Below are 13,568 nucleotides of genomic sequence, written 5' to 3' on the forward strand. Positions count from 1 at the left end.
GGCAGCGTCCCAAGTACGGAGAGATGGCTCCCAGGGTTCGTGGGCATGCCAGCGGCGTGGCCCACTTGTCTAGCTTGCAGTGGCGCTGAGCTCGGGCACGGGAGGAGAAGCAGCTGCATCCCACCCTGTCCCCCCACAGACGGCCCCCGCTGTCCCCAGATGAGCCTCTTTCAGCCGAGCTGTGAGCAGGGGACCCGGGCCCTGGAACGGGAAATGCAGCCTCCCTCAGTGGGGGGCAGGCCGGTGACAGCTGGGAGGAGGGGGGCCAGGAAGACGGGTTGGGGGCTTGCAGTCTGTGCCCACCTGGGCCTCCTGGAGTACAGCCTCACCTGCCACCGGCAAGTGTGGGGCTGGGTGGTGGAAGGGTGGGGTGAAAGGAGAGGAGGCGGACAGGTGGCCAGAGCCCTTTGAGGCCTGGTGCTTCGAAGGGAGGGTCAGGAGTGCACGGAGCTGACAGCTTTTTTTTGGTCTGCTGCAGCAGAAGCCACATCCCAACCCGAGGAGTGCACACACTCACCCCTGCTCGCACACATGTCACACACGTGTCTTCTCAGGGCCCATCTGGGACTCCCTTGCCTTCTAGATCTCCGCATGCATGCAGGAGCCTTTCAGATTGCCCATGGCAAGGCAGGAGGAGAGCTCAGAGACACACTAGGGTCACCTACCCATGGAAGCAATCAGCAGAGGTGAGCTGGGGCCCTTACTTCGTGCCTGGCCCCAGCTGGCTGCCCTTGGGGGGCATCTGGGTATTGGGGGGGTCTAGCTTGGCTGAGGAGAAAGGGCAAGCCTCACAGTCAGGACATCCCCAAGAGTCCAGGCCTAGGGGTGGTGTGCAGCCAGGACCACCAAGTGGAGTGGGAGCATTGTGAGTGGGGAGCAAAGGGGACCAGCAAGGATGGGAGAGAAGCCGGTAGCTGGCAGGCAGGGGAGAGCTTGGGCAAGCCCCAGCGAGCAGGTAAGGCCTGTCCGAGGCACTGGGGCCAGTGGCCCGGCTGGAGTCAAGATGATGGATGGAGGGGGTGTGGGGCTCTAGATACACACTTAGGGGCACCTGCTCTCTGCGTGCACACACGGCACGCACAGCGGACTCGCCCGCTTCCTCCGGAGCACAAGGGCCCCCACCCGAGGACAGCCACCTGGGGCCCAATGCTGCCCTGCTGTCACCGCATGCCGCGCTGGGACCCACACGCCAGGCACACACGCACACTCGCACACACCACACTGCGCAAGCGTGGGCCCGAAGGACGCTCTGGGCAGATGGGCCGGGAGGGGAGCAAGGCCGCGGCTGGCCACCCTTCCCCGCCCGATGACGGGTGTGCCTGCCTCGGTCCCGCCCCGGCTGGGGGTGCGGAGGGACACACGACCTCGGTGGGCCGGGAAGGAATTCTGGGGGAGGCCAGCCGTGTAGCCCAGCATTCCCTCCAGGAGGAGGGCAGGGCCAGCGGCCTGCGGCTCGGCCTCAGTTTCCCCGCCCACACAGTGGGAGGGCTAGGTACTTGCCTGCTGGGGCAGGGCTCAGATTGGGGGACAGGAGTCCATTCCAAGGGGACCCAGGGCACGTGGACCAATGAGCTCTGCCTGGCCAGGATGGAGCCGTGTCCGTCAGGCAGGGATGCCCCCTCCCCGGGCCGTCACCCCTTCCAGGCCTCCTGACCCGGCTGAGTACAGCTTGCCCATCCTCCAGCCTGGAGCCGGGGCCGCCGCACCGCCCTCCTGGCCGGCTCTCTCCAGCTGCTCTTCCTCGGCAGCCCCTCTGGGCTCAATGATACGCAAATCTCCCAAATGGCAGTGGGCGCAGCTGTTACCGCGGGGGCCCCTGGGCAGATGGCCGCACCTCCCTGAGCCTTGAAGCCCCCGTCATAGGGGAATGATGATTCCTGCCTCATAGCCGGTAATGAGGACCAAGTGGGGCAATAGCCATTGGCTGGCTGGCACAGTGTCCAGCTCCTCGCTGGGAGTCATTGTCCCAGGGGTTGATGTGGTGTCAGTGATACCGATGGTGACCAGGCTGTCCCGCCTTGCAGTCACCTGTTGTGGTAAGACCCGACACCTTAGCGGGTTACAAGCACAGGGCCGGACCAAGCTGCTGTGTGTGATGAAGGGGTGAATGCAGAGCCCAGCCAGGAGGGGGCAGTGCGTCTGGACCCCGCAGGACAGTCCCTGTGCCCCGCTAAGCACAGCCCCGCCTCTGAGGGAGCCAGCTGCTTGCTTGCCTGCCTTTCCTCTAAGGGGACAGCTGTGGGGGCTAGGGGCAGGGATCTGGAAGGTGGAGGGGCCTTCTGGGCGGGTGGGGAACCCCTCTGCCCTGACGCGACCCTTTCTGCCTTTGCCAGGGGCCTGCCCGCGGTGAGCAGAGCCGGGAGGAATCTGGACTCGCCAGGCCTGGAGATGGCGGGGAACTGTTCCTGGGAGGCCCATCCTGGCAGCCGGAGCAAGGCAAGTGCCATCAGGCAGCAGAGGGGGCTCTGGGCACAGCAGGGCCGGGTGTGGCGGGAGAGGCAGGCTCAGCCCAGCATCTCCTCCCCCTGCACTCTGCCACCCATGCCCATCCTCCGTCTCAGGACTCATAGGTGGGCAGAAGACCCTCTGCGCTATGCGGCCTGGCACCGGTTCCAGGGCGCCCCCCCCCCGGGATTGCCAGTGTCCTCATCAGCCTCGAATCCTGCCCCCGTGCACACCCTGCGAGCTGTTAGCACCTTGAGCAGCCTCCTTCCGTCTCTCCCCTGCAGAGATGGGTGGTCAGCTATGTCCCACGGCCAGGCCCTGCCAGGAGGCCCTGATGTGGGCCCCAGGGAACACCGCCGCCTCTGGGCCTCCCCACTGCCCGTGACTACACTGTGCTGTGTAGTCACAGTTTATGTTCAGGCACCAGCTGTGGCCAAGACCCTGACAAGGCATCCGGCCAACCCACCCCTTTTGCCCTTCTCAGCTCCCTACTTCTCTGAGCTCCTCGAAAATTCTGGAGTTCCCTTCTAAATCTCGGGCAAAACCCTCTCCAAGCTGGAAGGACCTTTTGAGTTTATCTAGTACAACCTCATCCACATTTGAGGAAACTGAGGCTCACGACAGCACGGTAACTAGACTGGCATGAGCCCAGAGGTGGGAAAAGAGCCTGGACTCTTGCCCGGGGCCTGCGGCCCTTGGCCTTCTCCCTCAGTGACCACTGTGGGCAGCAACCACGGGAGGCAGAGATGGGACCAGCTGGGGAGAAGTCTCCAGAAATCCCCAGAGAAAAGACAGAGCCCAGGGAGGGGGGCCAGGCTCCAGAGCAGGCATTTTACAAGGCGGTATGTGGCTAGGGACGGCAGCTACACGCCCCGTGACTCACCCGGCCCTCCCGCTCTGACTCCGAGGAGGGGATTGCAGACTTTTTCCAGCCTGTGAGGAGCTCTGAGTGATCCCTTGGCGTGGGCTTGTCTGGGCACTGGGTCTTGTGGACCGCTGCTCCGTGGCCTGGAGTGGTCAAAGCCACCAACAGGAAAGGCTGAGGAAAGAGCAAGCTAAGGGGTTTGGGGGTTGATAGACAGAGATGCTAAGCCAATAAATGTGCCTGGAAGATGATGGGTGATGAATAGGACCCCCCCCAATGCGCTTGCCCTGACCTCACAGAGTATCCCCAAAGTTTGGCCAATACCTCCAGTCTCTGCTTGCAGACTCCCTTGACAGAAGCCCCCCCCGCCCCGCCACCATTGTGGGGTATCTGGCAAAGCTGGGGGCCATCTGGAAGGTGGCGGAATGTTCCAGCCTCAAGAACCTTTCCGTTTGTTTTCTTTTGGGGAGAGTCATGAGCAATGGGAATCGATACCCAGCCTTACTTAAGCTGGGGGGGGGTCTTGGGGGGGGTGTCAGGTTCAGGCTCTGTGGGAAGGAGTGCTGGGATGGACTAGTGATGTCTGCCAGGCTGAGGGAGGGGAGTGACAGTGTTCTGGGCAGCCTTGTTGCTTGGAATGGGAGGTCAAAATGACAGCCTGAGAATGAATCCAGCTCGTAGATGTGTTATGTTTGGCCCACACAATGTTTTTTAAATGCGAACATTTAAAGATCAGGGTAGTTCACATAACAATCTAGGGTTCTGGCTTCTCTGGGGAGGGGGGAAAGGATGACGGGCCACTCAGCCCACGGTCCCGTTTCAACTGCCCGCCCCCCCGCCCCCCAGCACCCACCAGCTCAAGCAGAGCAGCTGCCCACTTTACTCAGGATAGGTGCTCTCCAGTTTGCACCCTCCCACCCCGTTTCTTGCACCTGGCCCACCTTCATGCATTTATCCCCAGCCCAGAATTTACAGGCAAGATACTCAGCCTGGTGCACTCGGTCAGCCAGATAGATTGTTCAAGTATCAGAGTGCTTCCCCAGAGCTGCCCCGAGTCTCCGCCTCCCCAGGGGGGCCCTGGGCCACATCCAGATCCCTCATGACCCAGAGACTCAGGGTCACCCTGGCCCTGCAAGGGACCGCCTCTGAGTCCCCAGGTCTCTCTGATCCTGCTATGGGACAGCCTCCCACTCCAGTTAGGGCCAGGGCCCACTTTTTCCAATCAATTACTTTATTCTATTTTTTAAATAAATATTTTCACGTTTTGGTGTGAAAAATGGCAAATGCACAGAAACCTCACAAGGACAGCGCAGTGCAGATGTGCGTGTCCTTCACGAGCTGGCAGGCTTTGCTCCCTGGGCTCTCTCTATGCGTCTCATGATAGACTCTTTCCCGGAACCGTTGGAAAGTAAACTGCAGACACCAAGCCCTTCTGCCCCCAAATAGCCTGGGCCCTCTAAGAACAAGGACTTCCAGTGCAGGGCAGCAGCGCATCTTCCTACTCAGAAAATCTAACGTTGGTGCAGTACGGGGATACCCAGTCCGGATGCACGTTTCCCCCACTACCCCACTAATATCCTTCACAGCAACCCTTAGGGCCACTCTAAAATCTAGGATTCAGCCTCGCATTTATTGGCCACGGCTCTCCATTCTCCTTCAATCTGGAAAGGTTCCTCGGTTGTTCTGTATCGTTCAGGACACGGACACCTTTTGACCAGAGTCTGTTCTGACAGGTGGGCAGTCCCGGGCCTTTATCAGGGACTGTTTTCGCAGTCACTCCTCTAGGCCGCTAGCTGCAGACTCGGGGACACAGAGTCGTGGCACTATGTGGGAGCAAGGGTGTCTTCTGCTCTAGTTACAGCCAGTTCATTGTTCCAGAGCGAGGGACTCTACCAGCCTGTGATCAGTCTGGACACGGGTGCAGGTTTGGGGGTGGGGCCCAGCCCGCATCATGAGTGTCTCCCCTCTGCACCTGCACAGATGTGTCCCGATGTGAGTGAGGCCCCCGAGCTCTACAGCCGTGGCTTCCTGACCATTGAGCAGATCACCATGCTGCCACCGCCCGCCGTCATGAACTACATCTTCCTGCTCCTCTGTCTGTGCGGCCTGGTGGGCAACGGCCTGGTCCTCTGGTTTTTCGGCTTCTCCATCAAGAGGAGCCCCTTCTCTGTCTACTTCCTGCACCTGGCCGGCGCCGACATCGGCTACCTCTTCAGCAAGGCTGTGTTCTCCATCCTGAACACGGGCGGCTTCCTGGGCACATTCGCTGACTACGTCCGCGCCGTGTCCAGGATCGTGGGACTCTGCACGTTTGTTGCCGGCGTGAGCCTCCTGCCCGCCGTCAGCTCGGAGCGCTGCCTGTCGGTCATCTGCCCCGTCTGGTACTGGCGCCGTCGGCCCAAGCGCCTGTCGGCCGTGGTGTGCGCCCTGCTCTGGGCCTTGTCGCTCCTGGTCACCAGCATCCACAACTACTTCTGTGTATTCCTGGCCCACCGGGCCTCTGGCGGGGCCTGCAGGCCCATGGACGCCTTCCTGGGCATCCTGCTTTTCCTTATCTTCTGCCCACTCATGGTGCTGCCCTGCCTGGTGCTCATCCTGCACGTGGAATGCCGGGCCCGGCGGCGCCAGCGCTCTGCCAAGCTCAACCACGTCATCCTGGCCATGGTCTCTGTTTTCCTCGTGTCCTCCATCTACTTAGGGATCGACTGGTTCCTCTTTTGGGTCTTCCAGATCCCAGCCCCCTTCCCTGAGTACGTCACCGACCTATGCATCTGCATCCACAGCAGCGCCAAGCCCGTCGTCTACTTCCTGGCCGGAAGGGACAAGTCACAGCGGCTGTGGGAGCCTCTCAGGGTGGTCTTCCAGCGGGCCCTGCGAGACGGCGCCGAGCTGGGGGAGGCCGGGAGCGGCACACCCAACACGGTCACCATGGAGATGCAGTGCCCCTCGGGGAACGCCTCCTGAGTGGCCAGCACCTGGAGGGTGGCAGGGGCCGTGGCCTCCACAGACCCTCTGCTGCTGGACAGGAGCTGGGCAGCTGCCCCGGTGCCCAAGTGCAAGGAGGAAAGTCTGCTTCCCGCCCCTCACGCCTCCTTCTCCGCGGGCTGGAGGCTCTGGGAGTGGCCGGCCGGGAGACGGAGCAGCCACCTACACACAGGCCCCCTGGCCCGGCCAGGCTCCCCCAGCCATTCTCCTCTGTGGCCAGAGGTCCATGGTTCGGAAGTGGCCCCAGGGGGTGGGGTTCCTCCTCCTCCCAGGCTGGTCAAAAGGAGAGGAGGGAGGGATCACCCAACCCCGTCCATCTCCTGCCCCTTTCAATCAGCCCTCCTTGAAAATGACGCAGCCAGCACCACCGCCCCTTGGGGCAGCAGCTTCACCCCCATCAGGGTACCTGTTCTCTCCGTTCCACCCCCTCGAGGCAGTATTGGCGAGCCAACCTGAACACATCGGTGCTATCTGGAAGAGGGTTCTGGCTAACCTGCCTTGTTGTTCCGTCTTTCTGCACCCAACGTCCCTGCCCAAATCCTTTGGTGATTTTAACGGGGGAGTTTACGGTCATGGCAAGCAGCTGGACAGGAAGGGGCCGCGGCCAGCTGGAGCGGGTCACTCTCTTCTCTGACTCCATGCCGGCCAGCCCCTGGGCAGCCTCCCGGAGCACAGAGTGTGCTCGCGCTGCTGTGCGCCTGGTCCTCGAAACTTGGCCCACTGTCCAGGAGTCTCTGGGCTCCAGCCCCCACCCGAGAGTGGGCATGGCTCTACCTGGCCACCCCAGCCCACCTCCAAGCACAGTGGCCCCGTGTAGCCAATGCAAGTTTTATGAAAGACAATAAATGTGTATCAATAAACGTTTTATATCGTGCACTGAGCAAGGCTTCCTGCCTTCTGTCCTGTCTGCACCTGCTCCACAGTGAGGCGCCCTGCAGCGACGAGCAGCCCAGATGGCAGGCTTCCCATGCTATGCCCCACCCACCCAATCTGTTCTGTACCCCAGCATTTGTGATCCTCTCCTGGCTGATCCGGGCTGATCCATCTACACCTCTGGGGTGCTCCCTCTCCCGGCTGGTCCGTCTATACCTCTGCAGTGTTCCCTCTCCTCATAGGGTATCCACCCCTCCGCCTCATGGAGCTCTGGTCAGCCACGCTGTCCTGTTGGATAAGCCTATGCCCTTTCTCACCCATTCAGGGCCCCCAGCTCCCCTTGGAAACAGTTTTCATCCTGCCTACTAAGAGCCGGGCCTTATGCTGGTTAATACAGGTCCTGCTGTAAGGAACACAGTGTGTCCACACAGAGGCCCCCTGGGTGGGACTGCTGCTTCTCCTACTGCTACCTGTCCAGGATGCCCCTCTCTGAGGCAGGGGCAGGGGCTGGCTTCCCTAAGCCTGGCACCTCCCCATTGCCCAGCAATAGGCTGGAGGCCCTCTGGAGACAGCTCAACTAGGGCCGGGCCAGAGGCTCCCTGACTGCCCCCCTGCCTCCAGCCAGTCCCTGAAGAGGCCCGTCTTGGGCTCCAGGTATCCGGCCTGGGATCCCAGCCCCGCTGCGGGGAAGCTCTGGGGGAGCCTGCTCACTACATGGGCCCAAGGAGAGAACAGGGCAGAGGCACCCGTGGCCCAGGCAGGGAGCAGGCCCCTGTCTGCAGAAAGCAGTGAGAGGGGAGGGAGAGGGCTGGGAGTGGGCAGGTGGCTAACGGAACCAACTGCTAGCCCATCCAGGGAGCGGCGGTACCTCCAGGCTCTCCTGCTGGCCCGCCTGGCAGCTGGCACTCCACCCATAGACCCTGGACTTGCTCTGCCTTAGCCTGGTCATCCCAGAGCAAGGGCTGCAGGACCACCCTGGTGTGGGCTGCCCCCCGGTGCATTTCTTGGTGACCAGTCCCCCAGGTGGCCGGACTAGTCCCTCCTGGCCTCCCCAGGCCTCTGCTCCTGTCCTCCCCTTTTCAACAGTCCCAGCTGCTCCTCCATCAAGGTCACTGCTCTGCAGAGAGGACCCCAGGTGTCTGGAGGCAGAGGAGTTTCAGATGGCGGAGGTCAGTGCGCCTGCCTCTCCCACTCCCAGCCCTGGGGTGCACCCTCCCCGTTCTCCCACACTCCACCCACCCCCTGGCCCGCCCACCGCCCCCCCCCCAAGCCCAAGCACAAACCCCCAAGAATCACGGAAAAGCAGATCTGGAAGCCTCATCTCCGACACTTCTGGGGACTCAAGAGAAACCAGGTTGGGTCCTGAGGACACATGCGAAGGGCGGGACCCGTTTGACCCGTTCACGGGAAAAGCTTCTACCAGCAGGCCTCCATTGCAATAGAAATGCCTCCCAGTCCTGAAGGGGGACAAAGGAGCCAAGGGGGCCTCTGGGGAACCTACGCCTCGGGACCCAGTGAATCCTAGTGTCTGGGGGTTCCTCTTCCTCAGGAGCTCCCACCCCAGGCCTCTAGCCCTGAACCACTGTCAGGAGCTACCCACCCACCACCCCCAGAAGCCTGAAGGGGACTCCCTACCTGGGTCCAGCTGCAGCAGCTCAGACCCCCAGCCCAGTGCGGGGCGGGGGGAGGGGGCAGGCAGCCCTCACTCACTGCAGGGCCTGGAGGTCAGGAAAGGGCTGGGCCCCCATATGAACACGCATCTGCCCATGCTTAGTGGGCAGGAGGCCTGGGAGGGTGGGGGGTGAACTCCAGGATCAGCCCTGTCAAGCCTCTGGACCCTTCTCAGATGTGGATCCCTACAGTCTTTCTTGGGAGCAAGGCTTCTCCTCCCCATCCAGTCCCCACCCGCATGGGGACAGCCTGCACATCCTGTCCACACCCCAGACCAAACCCTATTTGTGCTAATGGAGGAGCAGGAGCAGAAGGGAAGGGCACTTTCTCCTCCCTCCTTGGGTACTGAGTTATTAAAGGGCCCAGGGAGCAGGCTGCAGGGGCAGGCAGAGGTGCCTCTGCTGTCCCCCACCAAAGGCAGCTCAGCTGGGCCCACCCCCAGCCTCCTTCTTTCTGGGTGTCTGGGAAAGGCAGGAAGCAGAGGGCCCTGAGCATCACAGATATCCACCCTGGAACTCTCTGGAGCAAGGGGTCTGGCTGTCCTCCCCTGACCACTGCAGGTCAGCCGAATTCAGGCGGTGGGTATCGCCATCCCTACCAAGCTCCTAGGTGGCCACACAAGGAAGAAACACTTGTCTCCCTGCCGCTCCAGCTGTTACTAAGCACAACTTGCTACCACCACCGGATATGCCGGCCAGGGAGGGCACAGCGGCCAGGGTTGGGCTGCCGGGCCCGGCTTTCTGTGCCTCCCACCATGACTGTCTGGACAAGCACATTCCTGGATGATGCAGGGCGTAAACAGGGTCAAATGTGGAAAGCCAAGAGCAAGCCTCAGGGAGAAGGGGGCTGCCACCCACAAGCTGTGGGCCTGGGTTTTCTCATAGACCCACACAGGCCTCAGGAGCTGTCCTAAATCCCTGGTCAGGCACAGGCCAGGGGCTAGGTGGCCGAGAGGGAGCAGGTGGCCAGGAAGGAGGGATGAGGAGAGAACCAATCCCAAGCCCTGGGAATTTGGGCACGGAGTGCCATTTGCAGAGGACCTACTGCGTGCAGTGGGCCCTGGGCTAAAAGCTCCACCTGCAAAGCTCATTTAATCTGCACAGCTGGGCTCCCAGGGACAGCCTGGTCGCCCCCAGTGTGGAGCCCCAGTCACAGTCCAAACGTTCTGGTGGCCGCCTGCTTGCCTTGGAACCCAGGCCGCTGGCCTTTGTGTTCCCACCAGCAAAGCACCGGCAGTTGGGGCCCCAGGGATGCCACGTGGAGCAGACAGCACAGGCCCATCACAGCCCAAGGACAACCCAGACTGGCCTCGTAGGAGCCCACAGTCCCCACGTGAGACCAAAGAGGGGACAGCCTAGGCTCGGGCTGCCGGCGGCTGAAGCGGGCAGGGACGGGCAGGAGACGCGTGTTAGGCAGACAGCACAGCACACAGCCTGAGAGCTGAGGCCTCTCCCTGTCTTCATGTCCCGGCTCAGTAAGAGCAAACAGAATGCCTCTCTGGCATCGGCCTCACTTTCTCCAATCCCCTGCCAACTGTGGTTGTGAGATAATTGAGTTTTCTATTTGGGGCCAGAATTCTGAAGCCTGAGATCCTTTCACACATGCACTTCTTGGTCTAGAACCCTCCATCAAGACCGCTCCGTCTTTCCCAGGAGCCACAGAATCCATCTAGAAGGTGGGATGAAGGGATGGGTCCATTTACCGTCCAGCCTCTCCCCAGAACGGAAGCAGCCCAGCCCAAGGAAATGTGCCCTTAAACACGCTGGTGACAAGACCAGGGAGCTATGAAGACATTGCAGAGATCACCCCCCCAAACCCCGAATCGGGCAACTCCGAATGCAAGCACAGAACTCGTGTATCTGAAGCCAGTGGAGGCTGGAGACAACAAGGCACCGTACACGGAACGAAAACTCATGGAAAAGTCGGCTCCAGTGAGTCAGAAATGCCGGCGTCAAGTTTCCTGGCAATTCGGGAGAAGACTCACCTACTCGGGCAGATTTTCTAAAAAAAAAAAAAAAAAAAAAAATTGTGATTAATTGTAGTCTGATTTACATACAGTACAAACAACCGGTTTCAGGTGTAGGCGAGGATCTCTGACACAGGTAGGTATGCTCGCGACCTCACCAAATCAGCATGTGGAATGCTTGCATCCTCCCCCAAAGAACGTTTCCGTCACCCCCCCACTCCCCGCAAGAATTTCCTAGTGCCGCAGAGCACCCAGCCCCCCAGCCCCCCAGCCCCGCCCTGCCGCCAGCCTGGGGCGACCACTCCTCTCTTGCTTTAGGCCACTCTGGGTTCCACAGGACACACTGCTTCCTGGGCAGACGTGTACAGCTGGTCAGCCAGGACTCTCGGCGACAAGTACCAGAAGCCCAGTCTGACGCAGCCTGGGGTGCGGGTGGGCACGGGGTGGGTGTCCCAGGAAGTTTACTGATTCCCCTACCAGGGAAGCTCCACAAGCCACTTCCACCACACGCACTTCTTTCCCACGGACGATTCTCAATGCTCCTACGTGAATGAGTACGTGTACTACGCACTCTCCTAACCCCCCCCAGAAGAGAGAGGATCCAAACTCCATTCCAGGGACCGCCTCCCCAGCCCTGAGCCCAAGGCCCGTGGGCTGTTCGCATCTCCGTCCAACGGACCCAGAGATACGTCCTCCAGGGCCGGCTTCCCGTGACCGAGGGCTGCCGCTGTCAAGAGTGGAATGCCCGTGCTTCTTTAATAATCCCATCCGGGGTTAGGAAAGGACGCCACGCGCACAGGCGCGGCCCACAGCATATTCCATGCTGGAAGGGAAGCGGTGAGGACCGGCCGTGCACGGAGGCCGTGGCTCCGCCCGTCAGCACGGCCGCCGCAATCCAAGATGTTGCCGCGTCATCCGCCTCCCGGCGCTCACAGCCTCCGACCTAGTCCCGGACGGCGAGGCTGGGCTGGACCGGGGGACGGGCTTCCAACCAACAGAGCGGAGCAGAAGGCATGAGGCTACACGAGGCTGTGACTTCCGTCCTTCGAGCCCTCCGTCCCCCTCGCGGGCTTTCAGGAAGCCAGCTGCCCCGCTGTGAGAGCCCAAGCCAGAGATGCCCGCAGGGCAAGGCGCGGAGGGCAGCTTCTGGCCGGCAGCCCGCAGGCAGCTGAGCCCTCGGTCCGGCGGCCTGTGAGGGGCCCCCGCCCCCGCGCGCCTTGGGACCCGAGGTGCCTCCTGACGCACCCCAGTGGGGCCTGACGGTCCTCCCCGTGTCACCACCAGGACCCAGCCAAGCGGACGTGTGCGGGCAGCGTTTGCTCCACGCCCCTCCCAGGTACCAGCCAGCTTCCCCTCCGCTTAGGATCCTGGGCGGCAGCCGACAGAACCCACACTGAAGCGCGCACGCGCACCAACTCACGCACGCGCACGCACGCGCTCGCGCACGCACGCGCTCGCACACGCACGCACGCACGCACGCACGCACGAAGTCACACTGTAACACGCTTGGCTCTGTCACTGAGAGGTCCGGGCGGGGAACGGATGCAGGCGCAGCGGGATCTGGGCCCTGGATCCTGGGACTCTCAGTCGGGCTGTAATTAGTCGGGAAATGTGAGCGTCTGTACCTGCCAGGCCTCTTCTAGGCCCGTGAGAATTCGCGTCTTCCGGAAGCTCGCGTCTTCCTGGGTCGCTTGTGTGTGTCTCTGGGCCTGAGGCCCGTGTGAGTGTCCCGGCGCCTTCTCGGGCTAGGTGTTACCTCCTGGACCGAGACGCCCACCACCGCCCGGCCCGCCGCGCCTGAACAGTCCGAGCTGCTCCTCTAAAACGGGATGTTCCGTGTCCCCTGGGGACCTCCATGAGCACAGTGGAGCCTCTCAGTCGCCTGTGATTGACGGGGGTGTTGTGATACTTTCACCATCGGACTCCCCCGCCTCTCCTCTCGTCACTCACACTTCTGTCCGAAGCTGAGGCCCGAAGTCTCCCACGCTGCGCTCTCCTCCTCCTCCGTGGCCGGGCAGCGGGGTTAGCAGGACAACTCCAGGCCCCAGCCACCAGTCCGCCGATGTGCGCAGGCCCCCGCGCAGCAGCCAGGTCCGGCGGGGCCCCTGGCATGCCAGGCTACACAGGTGTGAGGTCAGCCTCCATCCTAACCTGGACGGGCTCACATTTATGGGGCTTCTTCACTTACCAGGCAGGAAAGTGGGCGCAGCCGCTGTGGGGAAAGGTCACCAGTCAGGGCCAAAATGATCCCCTGCCCTTGGGTGCCAAAGGCAAGTTGTTGAGAGAGACCTGAAGGGATTCCATGAATTTCAGTGAGGACCTGGATGCTCAGAGGGCTCACCTAGCCACATAGTTCCCCAGCTAATGCGCGGCAGAACTCAGACTTGAAATGAGGTCCCGGAGTCCAGGTTCATGCCCCTTCCTTTCCACCCCTCAGCATACAGAGCCCTGGGCAGGTCCATTAGCCAGGGCATCTCTCCATGCAGAGGGTTGGCCGGATACAATGGCCTCTCCCGGCCCACAAGAGCCCCTCTTCCCTGCTCAGTCCAACATTAACTCCAAGATGATGGGGCCTGCTAATGCTCTGCGGTCTCCTTGGCTGTCCCAGGTGGCCTTAAGGAAGGGAGGCGTTGCCGGGAAGGAACAGGAGAGGGGTGAACACCCTCACGGCTCCTCACGGCCCCCAGCCTTATTCTTATTTCCCTGAAAGGCATCTCTCACCCTTGATGGGGAGGCTGTGAGGCCTCACCCAGCCAGACCCAT

The 13,568-nt window shown here is 61.7% G+C and overlaps 2 protein-coding genes across 2 annotated transcripts in view; one reads left to right on the forward strand and one right to left on the reverse strand.

Moving 5' to 3' along the window:
• The first annotated feature begins 1,894 nt into the window (after nt 1-1,894).
• MRGPRF (MAS related GPR family member F) lies at nt 1,895-6,274 on the forward strand. The gene is made up of 3 exons (XM_088017985.1): nt 1,895-2,103; nt 2,334-2,436; nt 5,189-6,274. The coding sequence occupies exons 1-3, from the start codon at nt 1,895-1,897 to the stop codon at nt 6,272-6,274; spliced, it is 1,398 nt and encodes a 465-aa protein (XP_087874111.1).
• Nucleotides 6,275-8,796: 2,522 nt separating this feature from the next.
• Nucleotides 8,797-13,568, reverse strand: part of IGHMBP2 (immunoglobulin mu DNA binding protein 2) — a 55,832-nt gene continuing 51,060 nt past the window's right edge. Inside the window, exon 15 of the mRNA XM_028118016.2 lies at nt 8,797-10,840. Within this exon, the coding sequence (XP_027973817.1) occupies nt 10,820-10,840 (21 nt within the window). The 3' untranslated portion in view covers nt 8,797-10,819. The remainder of the gene's footprint in view (nt 10,841-13,568) is intronic.

The sequence above is a fragment of the Eumetopias jubatus genome, unplaced genomic scaffold (assembly GCF_037043125.1).
Source record: "Eumetopias jubatus isolate StellerSeaLion01/CBP00866 unplaced genomic scaffold, mEumJub1_p1.0 scaffold_13, whole genome shotgun sequence".
Lineage (NCBI taxonomy): Eukaryota > Metazoa > Chordata > Mammalia > Carnivora > Otariidae > Eumetopias > Eumetopias jubatus.